Source organism: Pteropus alecto, unplaced genomic scaffold, assembly GCF_000325575.1.
Source record: "Pteropus alecto unplaced genomic scaffold, ASM32557v1 scaffold147, whole genome shotgun sequence".
Classification (NCBI taxonomy): Eukaryota; Metazoa; Chordata; class Mammalia; order Chiroptera; family Pteropodidae; genus Pteropus; species Pteropus alecto.
This window is the reverse complement of record NW_006440648.1, coordinates 70,523-83,559: the sequence shown is the minus strand read 5'-3', so window position 1 is coordinate 83,559 and position 13,037 is coordinate 70,523. Positions and strand designations below refer to the sequence as shown.

Genomic DNA, 13,037 nt, shown 5'->3' with positions numbered 1-13,037 from the left:
CAGCAAACCGAAAGAAAAACACTTTCTTTGCAACAGGCTAGGGGCCATTATATAATAACTCTTCTTTCTGGGGTGGGGGGGCGGAGCAGAATACACTTCCATTAATGCCTAGGCAAGGAAACAGTCCATTAAACACCATGAACAACCAAGGCAGTAAGGCATCTCAGAAAGAGAAAAATTTACAGAAAATAAGCTTACAGACATAGAAATATGCGACTTAAATGAGAGAATTGAGGATGGTACTTCTGAAAAAACTCAGTGTGATCCGAAAAGTCATATCAACAATTTCAGGAATTGAAAAAACAATTAGATGAGCAGAGCAAGGAGATTGAAACCCTCAAAAAGAACAGAATAGATCTTCTGGAGATAAAAATCACATTGAAGAGTTGAAAAATGAAATAGCAAGCTTGGAAAATAGAGTCGACCAAATGGAGGAAAGGTTCAGTGATATCAAAGACAGAAATCTAGAAATAAATCAGAAGGAAGAAGAGAGAAATTGAAGAATGAAAAGTAATGAAAGAGAAATTCAAGAACTAGCTGATACTATCAGGAAAGGAAACATAAGAATAATGGGCATTCTCGAAGGGGAGGAAAAGGAGCAGGGATTAGAAAGCATTTTCAGACAAATAGTTGAATAGAATTTCCCAAATCTAAGGAATGAACTGGAGCTCGGAATTCAAGAAGTCAACAGAACACTCAATGATCTCAACCCAAAAAGGCCTTCTCCAAGACACATTATATTAAAATTATCAAAAACCAATAACAAAGAAAAAATTCTCACAGTAGCCAAGGAAAAGAAGACAGTAGTCTATAAAGGAAAACCCATTAGATTATCATTGGACTTCTCAACACAAACCTTACAAGCCAGAAAAGTGCGGAATCTAATATTCAAACTGTTAAATAAAAGAAACTACCAGCCAAGAATAATGTATCCAGCAAAGCTCTCCTTTATGTTTGAAGGAGAAATGAAGTCCTTTCCAGAAATACAAAAGTTGAGGGAATTCTACACTACAAGTCCTGCATTACAGGAAATACTAAAAATACCAAAAACAAAATGACAAAAATATATATAACTGTACATAAGGCTACTACTAGCAGGCATATAGAAGCAAAGGAGTGCAACCCTTATTAACAGCAGGCCATTATAAGCTTAAAAAATAAGAAGAGATTTGCTATTGCAAGATAGTAATGAATGTTCAGCATACATGAGGAAAAATTGAGGCAACAATAACACAAAAAGAGAAGATTCAAAGATCTAAATTTGTAAAAGGAAATGGAAATAAGGCACACGCAGAATAAAATATATATATATATTACTATCCTCTACATATATGTAATGGTAAGCACATGCCAGAGATTCAGAACTGAAGTATATAATATAAAACATGAAGGACCAGAGGGGAAATCCACAAAACCCAACCAAAACAAACAAATAAACAGAAACATATGGACAAGAAAGCGATAGAAACACCAAGCTACCAGAAAACAGAAGATAAAATGGCTATAGCAAAACCTCATATTTCAATAATCACTCAAATAGTAAATGGACTGAACTCACCAATAAAAAGGCACAGAGTTGCAGATTGGATCAAAAAACAAAACCCAACCATATGCTGCCTCCAGGGGACACATCTCAGTTCCAAAGACAAATATGGACTCAAAGTGAAAGGGTGGAAAATGATGTTTCAAGCAAATGACATTCAGAGAATAGTGGGAATAGTGGTACTAATACTGGATGAAATAGACTTCAAATAAAAAAAGATAAAGAAAGATACTGAGAAACACTTCATAATGATAAAGGGAATCATGAACTACGAAGACATAACACTTATTAATAACAATGCTCCCAATCATGGAGCCCCAAATATATAAAGTAATTACTAACAGAACTAAAGAGAAAAACAGACAAAAACACTGTCAGAGTACAGGACCTAAATAACCCACAGTTGGATATGGGCAGATCATCCAAACATAAAATCAATAAGGAAATAACATCCTTAAATGACACATTAGACCAACTGGATATACTTGACATTGACAGAGCCTTCCATTCCAAAACAGCTGCTTATACATTCCTCTCTAGTGAATATAGAATATTCTCAAGGATTGAACATACATTGAGACATAGAGATAGCCTCAATCAATATAAGAGAGTTGAAATCATACCAATGATATTCTTTGATCACAATGCTTTGAAGCTGGAGATCAACTGTAAAAAGAAAGCGGAAAGAACCACAAATACATTGAGATTAAACAACATGCTACTAAAGAATAACTAGGCCAGAGAAGAAATAAAAAGAGAGATCAAGAGATATATAGAAACAAATTATAATGATAGTACAATATATCAAAACTTTTGGGACATGGCTAAAGCAGTCACAAGCCTATCTCCAAAAGTGAAAATGAGCCCAGATAAACTTAACACTTCATCTTAAAAACTAGAAAAGGAAAAACAAATTAAGCCTAAAGTCAGCAGAAAGAAAGAAATAATCAAAATTAGAGCAGAAATAAGTGAAATTGAAAACAAACAAACAAAAAAAACAGTAGAAAAAATAAATGCAACAAAGAGCTGTTTCTTTGAGAAGGTTAATAAAATTGACAAACCCCACTAAAGAAAAAAGACAAAGGACACAAATAAACAAAATCAGAAATGAAAGAGGAGAAATGAGGACAGACACTGCAGAAATACAAAAGATCATCCAAGAATCCTATGAAAAAGTATATAACACCAAATTTAATAACCTAGAGAATTGGACCAGTATATGAAAAATACAACCTTCCTAGACTGAATCAAGAAGAACTGGAAAATCTAAATAGACCGATCAGCAGTATGGAAATTTAAACAATCATCAAAAACCTACCAAAAAGTAAAAGTCCAGGACCAGATGGTTTCACCAAGGAATTCTACCAAACATTCAAAGATTTAACCTATTCTCCTCAAACTCTTCCAAAAATCGAAGAGTAGGCAACATTTCCCAACACATTTTATGAGGCCAGTATTACCCTGATACTAAAACCTGGTAAAGGTAACACAAGAAAAGAAAACTACAGACCAATATCTCACATGAACACAGAAGCAAAAATTCTAAATAAGATACTAGCGAACCGAATACAGCAACATATTATAAAGATTATACGCCATGATCAAGTGGGCTTCATCCCGAGGCACAGGGATGGTTCAACATACACAAATTGATTAATGTGATACACCACGTAAACAAATTTAAAAATAAGAATCATATGATCATATCAATAGATGCAGTAAAAGCCTTTGAAAAGATACAGCATCCATTTATGATCAAAACACTTAACAAAATTGGTATGGAAGGAAAGTACCTTAACATTATATAACATTATATACGAGAAACCCTCAGCTAACATTATACTTAATGGTGAAAATCTAGAAACTACCTTTTGACCCAGCAATTGCACTTCTAAGTATTTATCCAAAGAAAACCAAAACAATAGTTCATAAAGATCTATGCATTCCTATGTTCACGGCAGCGCTATTAACAATAGCCAAGATATGGAAGCAACCTAAGTGCTCATCAATAGATGATTGGATAAAGAAGTTATGGTACATATATACAACAGAATATCACTCAGTTATTAAAAACATGAACTCTTACCGTGGATGGTCCTAGATGTTATTATGCTAAGTGAAAAAAAAATTAGGCAAAGACAAATACCATATGATTTCACTTATATATGGAATCTAAACAAAATAAATGAACAAACAAAATGAAAACAGACTCACAGATACAGAAAACAAACTGGTGATTGTCAGAGGGGAGGGGTGTTGGGGGGTGGGTGAAGAAAGAAAAGGGAAAAATATATATATAACCCTGTAAAATTTTTAAAAAGTAATAAAATGTCTGTTGTTGATGTCTTAGTACTAAGAAAAATACTGATGGAGTGTTTCTTTGCTACTGTTTCTTTGCTACTGTTGTCAATCCTCTCTTCTTTCACTCTCTATCTTTCTGAAGCCATGGGAATAAAGAGGAGTTCTCCTGCAGAGGAATACAACTTGCTGTGGATTGGTTTCTAGATAAAGGCCATAAAGATATTACTGTATTTGTGCCTGCATGGAGAAAAGAGCAGTCCCGACCTGATGCACCAATTACAGGTATGATTTCAAATAAAACATTTTTTTTTCTTATCCAGAGGCAAAACTTGTGGAGAAGTTTATGTTCCTAATTTAGATAATTATTTTTTTCTGTTTGTTTAGTATACTTAAAATGTATTTTATTAAGTATATTTTAAGTGTATTTTTCCTGATGTTGTGTTGCACCACATGACAGTTAAATATAGAAAACTTCAATCCAGCAAAGAATAAAGGACACAATTGCAAAAGAAAAAAAAAAAAGGAAAGAAAAGGTATGCTTTTCTCCTTTTCTGTTTGACTGTAAACTTCAGACTAAAGGGGGATGAATCTGGTTATGAATGTGACTAAGTTTTCCAAAATACTAAAGAAACGATGGTAGACAATGAATCTCATTGTGTACTAGAGAGATGATGTGGGATTTGCAAAGCAGGGGGTAGAATATATAGAAATAAAAGTTCCATGGCAGTCAGAGCCAACTTATTTGTGAGACATAGTAGCCCCAGTGCCTAAGGCCCACAATACAGAAATATTTTAATTTAATTTTATTTTTTAACATCAGGAGGAAAAATTGAGTATAATAACAATGAATGTATAACAATATCTAACTTGATTATTTGTCTCTATACCAATGCAGTTGTTAAGTGCAATTTTTAATATTTCTTTGTGGTAGAAGGTGTCCATGAAGGCAAAAGTGCCCAAGGTTCTCAAAAATCATATGTAGCCCTAATAGAATTAGGATCACTACGTTCACTAACAAATTGTAAAGCTAATTCTTTACAGTATTTGAGAGCATATAGACCTCAATCCTATGAATGTCAGCTGTTGCTTGATATGGCAAATGAGAAAGTCCAATGAATGGCTATTGGAGCTGTGTCATAGAGCTGTCAGCTAGCAGCTGGACAGGTTCCCGGTCTCAGTCTGAGAGTGGATCCTGGACCTGATTGAGCTCAGCCTGCAAGCTTTCTTTCCCCAGCAATTAAGAGGCCAAAAGGAGGGTGGGGGGTCAATATTCACACGCTACAACTTAATGTTTCTTCTTAGCTGTGACCTTCCTTTACACAGAAGGCAAAAATGTAAGTCCCAAAAAGTGATAACTTACTCTCCTCCTGGCAGACACATCCTCAGCATACTGCCGTTTTGTTGTTGTTGTTGTTGTTGTTGTGTTTCTGTAGCCGAAGCCAGTGCTTCAGCCAAAGAGCAAAACAAGCATCAAGAATTCTAGGATATCAGTGTTAGTTCTCACTTTTCATGGTAGTTTTTAAAACTTAGTTGTTGTTGAATCTAGTTCCTTCATCTTGTCAAAAAGAAAACTGAAGCTCAAAGGGTAATGTGACTTGCCAAAGGCCACAATCCAAATTGGTGCCCTGGCCAGGAATAGAGTCCACTTTCTCTGTTAGGGCAAATAAAATATTCATCCGGTACCAACTTACATATTTGTAATGTGGGGATAATGCCGTTAGTTTTCAAAGATGATATCTACTCTGAGGCATATAATCCATATTTTGACAGATCAAGATATCCTACGTAAACTGGAGAAGGAAAAGATTCTTGTCTTCACACCATCCAGAAGGGTCCAAGGCAGGAGAGTTGTCTGCTACGATGACCGGTTCATAGTCAAATTGGCTTTTGATTCTGACGGCATCATTGTATCCAATGATAACTATCGAGATCTTCAAGTTGAAAAGCCAGAATGGAAGAAATTTATAGAGGAGCGATTGCTGATGTATTCTTTTGTGAATGACAAGTATGCTTTTTTCCAGTAGGCTCTGAATAGCCTAAATCCAAGTTATCACTGGGAATAGATTTCATTTCATGTCAATAAACATTTACTGAACACTTGCTGTGTACCATGCACTATGCTGGCTGCCAAAGGGATAAAAGTCTGAATAAGAAATAGGACTTACCCTTAGGAAGCTCAAAGAATAGTGGAAAGAGAAAAGGACGATGTGTTGTGATAAGTGCTATGGTTAGAATTTTCTAAATTGTTTTGTCTACATGAAATGATAGGAAAATGACATTTGAAGTGAAGTTTACAGAGTTCATTAGAGATAAAGGGAACATCATGGATAAGTCTATAAAGATGTAAAAGTGGGTTGCATGTTGGAGAAACCAGCAAGCATGCCAATGTGGCTGAAACGTATAGCCCATAGAAGAATTATGCACAGAAAAAATCCTGTGTTTGTGATCAAGTGGGAACAGAGGGAAGAATTGCTGGCTTAGCAAATGATAGACTTGAGGCTGGAAGGGCAGTTAGAAGGCTGTGACAGTATAGGCAAGAGGTAATGAAAATATGAATTTCCGATAAGAGATGGTGAGAACAGAAAGGAAGACATTTATCTCTTGCTTGCTTGCTTTTAGGTTTATGCCTCCAGACGATCCTTTAGGACGCCATGGCCCAAGCCTTGAAAATTTCTTAAGAAAGAGACCTGTTGTTCCCGAGCACAAGAAGCAACCATGCCCTTATGGTGAGTACCTATGTGCAAAACTGAGTTTTTTTGTAAAGTGTTAATGTTACTAAGGGAAACATAAGGACTCTGTGAATACTTTTCTCTTCAAGGTTTCTCTTTCAAATGGAAAATTCTGGCTTGTCCACTTTCTGTGTGTTAAAGTCTGTGTCTTCATGTCTTCTCATTTAGAGATTTAAAGAAACGTCGTAGAAACTGCATGAGAAAAAAATGTAACTAGAATTGAAGAGAAGATTAGTTGTCGCTTGTTAAAATGATGCGTGTTCTAGCTGCCTCCGTCCTGAGCAGCGTTGCTGGGACAGGGAAATGCAGAACCCTACAGGGCCTACAGAAGCAGAAAAGATGATGCCAAATTGAGTGTGGCCCCAAAAAGGACATGTCTCTCAGGCAGGTGACTGCACCCTTAGTCAACTAATAATACCCCCTTTTTTTTTTCAGATCTGTACTTTCCGGTTTGCTTCTAAACTTTGTTTTCATTTACTTTTTTAAAAAAATAGTTTTCTAGAGTACTTTCATGATCTTCCCCAAGTCCCTTTGTTACAAAGTTTGTGAGCCTAACCATGCAATATAGGATGCCTGGTATGAGGCTAATTTGGATGTTTACTCTTTTTCGATAATCATATGTTTATGGAACATCTTGGTTTTCAGGAAGTAAAGTTACTTCCCAAAGTCACACGACTAGTAAGTAACATAACTGGAATTGAAACTTAGGTCTGACCAGCCTCCAAACCTGTGCTCTTTGCATTGCACTATGCTGCCTTCTGCTTATCTACACCACCTCAGCACGCAGGTCATACCTAGGAAAATTTGTGAATTGTAGGAAAATAAAGACTGTTCGACTGTTCTGCTTCTAACTTTGACACAGCAGTTTCCTCCCCAGCATCCCACTCCCACCTCTTCCCTTTCCCCTCACAGTGTCTGATGCCTCCTCGGTGTTGTCCGTCTCTCATCTTTATGGAAAGTTAATTTTTTTTTTTTTTGCCTTAACCCCAAACAGTAAAACTCTAACCTGAGTGACCAGATTGTTAACGACAGTTTCTGGCACAGAGAGTTGCACCACTATGAGAGAGAGAGTCTTACCCCAAGGCATTATTTTTCAGGCAAAAAATGCACCTACGGCCACAAGTGTAAATACTACCATCCGGAGCGGGCCAACCAACCCCAGCGTTCGGTGGCTGATGAGCTCCGCATCAGTGCCAAACTGTCCACAGTGAAAACCATGAGTGAAGGCACCCTGGCCAAGTGTGGCACAGGGCTGTCTAATGCCAAAGGTGAGATAACCTCAGAAGTCAAGCGTGTGGCCCCCAAGCGCCAATCAGATCCCAGCATCCGGTCTGTGGCTGTGGAGCCTGAGGAATGGCTGTCCATTTCCCGTAAGCCTGAGGCCAGCTCTGTCCCCTCACTTTTGACTGCCCTAAGTGTTCCCACAATCCCACCCCCCAAAAGCCATGCAGTGGGTGCACTCAACACCCGTTCGGCCAGCAGCCCAGTGCCAGGATCCTCTCATTTCTCCCACCAAAAGTCCTCATTGGAGCACATGGCCAGCATGCAGTACCCCCCCATCTTGGTTACCAACAGCCATGGGACCCCTATTAACTATGCTGAGCAATACCCAAAGTTTGAGTCCTTGGGGGACCACAGCTACTATTCAATGTTAGGTGACTTCTCCAAACTGAACATCAACAGCATACATAATCGAGAGTACTACATGGCTGAAGCAGACCAGGGGGTATATGCCAGGAATCCCAACCTCTGTCCTGACAGCTGTATGAGCCATACCAGGAATGACAACTATTCCTCTTACAACAACCTGTACTTGGCTGTAGCTGATGCCCATCCTGAAGGGAGTTTGAAGCTGCATCACTCAGCATCGCAGAATTGTCTTCAGCCTTTTCCTCATGGTTACCATGAAGCCTTAACACGAGCACAGAGCTATGGCCCAGAGGATTCTAAGCAAGTCCCCCTCAAGCACTCAGTCCCCCACTTAGTTCTGCATGCCCAGCACCCAACAACTGGAGCATGCTCAAGCTGTCCTGGAGACTACCCTATGTCTCCTAATATCCATTCTGGGGCAACCCCCCAGCCAGGACGTGCCCTAGTGATGACTCGAATGGACAGCATTTCTGACTCCCGCCTCTATGAGAGCAACCCCATGAGGCAAAGACGACCTCCTCTGTGCCGGGAACAACATGCCAGCTGGGACCCACTGCCCTGTGCAACTGACTCCTATGGCTACCACTCCTATCCCTTGAGTAACAGCCTCATGCAACCATGCTATGAGCCAGTCATGGTACGGAGTGTGCCTGAAAAGATGGAGCAGCTTTGGAGAAGTCCTTGGGTTGGGATGCATAATGATTCCAGGGAGCATATGATCCCAGAGCACCAGTATCAGACCTACAAGAACCTCTGCAATATTTTCCCTTCCAGCATCGTCCTTGCAGTAATGGAGAAGAATCCCCACACAGCAGATGCCCAGCAATTGGCAGCCTTGATTGTTTCTAAGCTTAGGGCTGCACGTTGATATGACGTAAAACCTATTCCTTTATATGAATATGAATATTAATACTAATAATGCACTAATATGATGATAATAGTGACTAATAACTTTGTGTTGCGTTTTACAAGTTAAAGAGTATTTATGTCACTGAAGTGCATAACAACCATGTGAGGTAAGTCTTACTAATGTCTTATTTTCTAGACAAGGAAACTAAATAAAGCTCAGTGAGATTAAGTGACTTGCCAAGGTCACACTGCTAGCAAATGACCAAGTCAGGATTCACACCCAAGTCCTCTGACTCCAAGTTTCATGCCCTTTTGCACTGCACCATGCAGGTAACAGAGGACAAATCCCAGGGAGAGAGGCCTACATGCAAGAAACCCCAAGGGGTTCCATTACAAATGTTGTCTCAGTCATACATTTTATATTATGAAGTATCAACTATATATCTAATTTAGAGAGCATCAGGATCACATCATATGTTGAATTAACCTTTTAGGATTTTTAATAGGAATACTTAAAGCTATTTAAAAGTAAATGCATACTTTATTGCATGGATATCTGCCCATTCAATATCTTTATTAACCAAGCTATAAGGTCACATTAAAGCTTCTAGAGTTATATTTCAAACCTATTGTTAGCAATTATATTGCATGTATGACTGTATGTATTTAGTTTGATATGTGTATATCTCTGTATAACCTTTTATATAGTGATGAGAAGATAGGCTGTACACAGTCCTTAGTCTACAGCTGTATATCACAATGAGTTGATGATTTTATGTCACATTTTATAGTTTCACCTAGTTTTGAAAGTAAAATTACATGCCGATATTTGAACAATTACTTCCTTAGGCACCAGAGCAAACTAGCTCTATTTCCTTTGCACTTTTTACTTGTCAACATTTATTGACAGTTCTTAGCTTTTAAGTCTCTTCACCTCAGCAAATTAGAGATCAGACTGCAGCTTTCTTCTTCAGAGTAGCTGATGGATAAGCTCAAGTTCTAAGCATATTAGGTGTGTGCTAGACAAGCACAGAAGAGTTTGACCAGGACCAAGGGATTTACTAGAAGAGTCCACTTCCCTTATCCCAGGAGAGATGGCCAAACTCATATGGCATTGAATGAACACAAAAGGTGCACTCAAGGAAGTCTAATGGATGCTCTTTGGACTTCTGATCTATGCAGTATTCAACATCATGGGATGAAAAGTAATGGAGAACAGTGCACAGCCATGTAGTTCACTTTCTCCTGCTATCCACTCTTTGGGCAATAAGGTCGGTCATTGGTGGAGCAGATTTTTTTAGAAAACAAAACCAGAGAATTTTCTAGATGGAAAAAGGCACCTTCCAAAAGGGGGATGCTACATCTTTGCTAATAGCTGGCTCAGTTATGCACTTCAAATATACGCAAAGAGATTGCACTTGCCCTTAGATAATTCTTAAAAGTGTTACTAAAGAAGGTAGGACTTTGGATTTAGTGGCACCATTTGCGCAACTTGTATCTTGCTCAGGGTGGGAACCTTTGTAGCTAAATGCCTCTAGAAGAGGCATTTTGTCTGTGTGTATGTGTGTGTGTAGTTTTTTTTTGTTGTTGTTGTTGTTTGTTTTTTTTTTAAGCCACACTAAAAGAACCCCCTTTTTTGAATCCATTGTATCGTTCAACATTTTGAACCATGACTGGCTCACTATTTCTTGAGCTGGAACTTGCTAATTTCTATGGTCGGTTTTTCATGAATGTTGAGAAGGCCTGGTCTTGGCCTTTTGTTTCTTCATGAGAAGGTGTAAAACTGCCTATAAATGTTTCTTACTCTGAAACACTACGAATGTGAGGCTGTAGCCAGGGTTGTTTCTGGTGGTTTGATAATGGCTTGCATACTGCTTTCTGGCTTTCTGTCTCTCTCTTAGTTGATCAAAACTGCATCTCAGCCAATGTTCCTTTTCAGTTAACCTTCACATTCATCTCCTACCATCTGATCTTTCCATCTCACAACATATTAAAAAGTAAAAGTATTTTCTTTAGTAAAAGACAAAATATTTATATGATCCGAAGAAAAAGCAGAGCATAGTATTTTTTGTCAGGTAGGTCCATAGAGAGTGACAGTTGCCACTGAAGCACTTGCTGATTCACACAAACACCATTTCATACTTTCTCAGACCTTCTAAACCTGTGCTGTGTCTAAATCAGAGTATCTGACAATCTTAGATGACTCTACTGCCTTTGTGCCAGTTAGTTCATCTTCCTACCAAAATCATCAATGGCATCACAGTATCCACTAGCTGCACAATTTACAGAGAAGCACAAGATTAATCTTGTCAGCTGCAATTCATCTTGAACATGTTCATGTTTAGTACTCAAAAAATTATAAGCTCTTCCCAACACAGGAAATATTCTTAAGGCAGAATATGCATTATTTCCTAAAAATGATTGTCATTCTTCTCTTCTCATAAAATGTGTATGAACCAAAGCGGTTAGGAGCGATGCCTCAAATAACCAGAAACGACCTTTTGTTGATACAAATTGTATCTCCTTTTTTTCTGATTGTATAGAAACAAATGTTCAAAACTCACCTTAAACTAGGTTTGACACTAACTTTTCACCATGATATTTGTGGCACTGTGTGTCACAGGGAAGTTGCCCAGGAGTTGTGAGGGAGCTTTTATTTCCAAAGGGCAGTAGTAGTTTATAGACAAAGACAGTTTTTCAAGGACTCTTTATTTCTATGTGCACAGCTATTGTGTGTACAGTTTCAAGCATTATATTGCAATAAGTTCTCTTTAGCCTATTCAATTTAATGTGTCCTTGCAAAAGGAATTTTGTGTAAAAAAACATTAGTGGTAGTGAATCATCTTTAAGAATCTATAAATAGAGCACAATTCATACAATTATGAATGCATAAATCCAACTTGGTTCTTAGTGAAATTACTAGAGAAACATTTTCTTTATATTGAGGTCCATACACTTCTTGACTTTCCCATTTTGTGTGTAATTATCAAACAGCAAAAGCATTGGGACTATCTTGGCTCCTTTGATAATAAAATCAAGCTTCCTTCCTGGGGCTAAGTGTGTGCCCTTCTGGATATTTACCTCCAAACACTCAGCAGGGGTTACTGCACAGTGTTTTATATGGTTTTCAAGAAACAGTGCATTTTCCAAGAGGTGCTTTGTAATTTTAATTCTCTCACTGAGTTTCTGAACTCATAGGAAGTCTGTGTCTGTTCGAGCCTTAGATTTTATAGAATTTGTGATTTGTTTTTCTTTTTGTGATTTTGTTTTTGTTGTTGCTATGTTTTATTTCCACCTGAAGAAGTGTGACTCTGGAGTGGCATGATCAATCCAGGGAGCCTTTTCAAAAGTAACATACAGTCATTGCACTCTCTCTTAAGGTGCAAGGTATGGAAAGGAGAATGACAGATGCCTTATGGGAATAGTCTACAAAACTTTTCTTCTTCTAAATAACTATATATATACAATTGACCTATTATCAAGATGTAATCTTGTTGAAGAACAAAGACATGTATATATATATATAGAGAGAGAGAGAGAGACATATATAGACACGTATATATATACTTCTTTCTCTTTCTCTTTCTCTCTCTCTCTCTCTCTCTCTCTCTCTGTCTCTCTGCTAGTTTCCAGGAGAATACTTCTAAATCTCTTTTTTTTTTCTATTTTAGAATAAATTATCTTTATATGGTATTCAAACATTGATATCCATTAACCTTTGGCACTGGATTTTCTTCTAATAAAAAAATAATTCATTTTGAGAGTCACTCAGTTACCATTCTATCTATGCTGTAAGTATGGGACATTGTACAAATGCCCTTTTTGAGACCAACAATTTCAATACACTTTGTTTTACTCTGTGAACCAGGTCTGGAACTGTACAGGGAAAGTAATGTTGAGCTGTCCAAAGAGTCCTGCTCAGGTCTCCTAACCCTTCTCTGCCTTCCCTTAGTTTGCTTCTTCTC

The 13,037-nt window shown here is 37.8% G+C and overlaps 1 protein-coding gene across 8 annotated transcripts in view; it reads left to right on the top strand.

The window, feature by feature from the left end:
- ZC3H12B (zinc finger CCCH-type containing 12B) overlaps positions 1-9,150 on the top strand; it is a 359,663-nt gene extending 350,513 nt beyond the window's left edge. For all 8 annotated transcript variants that reach the window (XM_015593980.2, XM_015593978.2, XM_015593977.2 and 5 more), the window contains 4 exons: positions 3,987-4,126; positions 5,615-5,849; positions 6,464-6,570; positions 7,671-9,150. In XM_015593980.2, coding sequence (XP_015449466.1) covers positions 3,987-4,126; positions 5,615-5,849; positions 6,464-6,570; positions 7,671-9,091 — 1,903 coding nt within the window. In that variant the 3' untranslated portion in view covers positions 9,092-9,150. The remainder of the gene's footprint in view (positions 1-3,986; positions 4,127-5,614; positions 5,850-6,463; positions 6,571-7,670) is intronic.
- Positions 9,151-13,037: the final 3,887 nt, after the last annotated feature.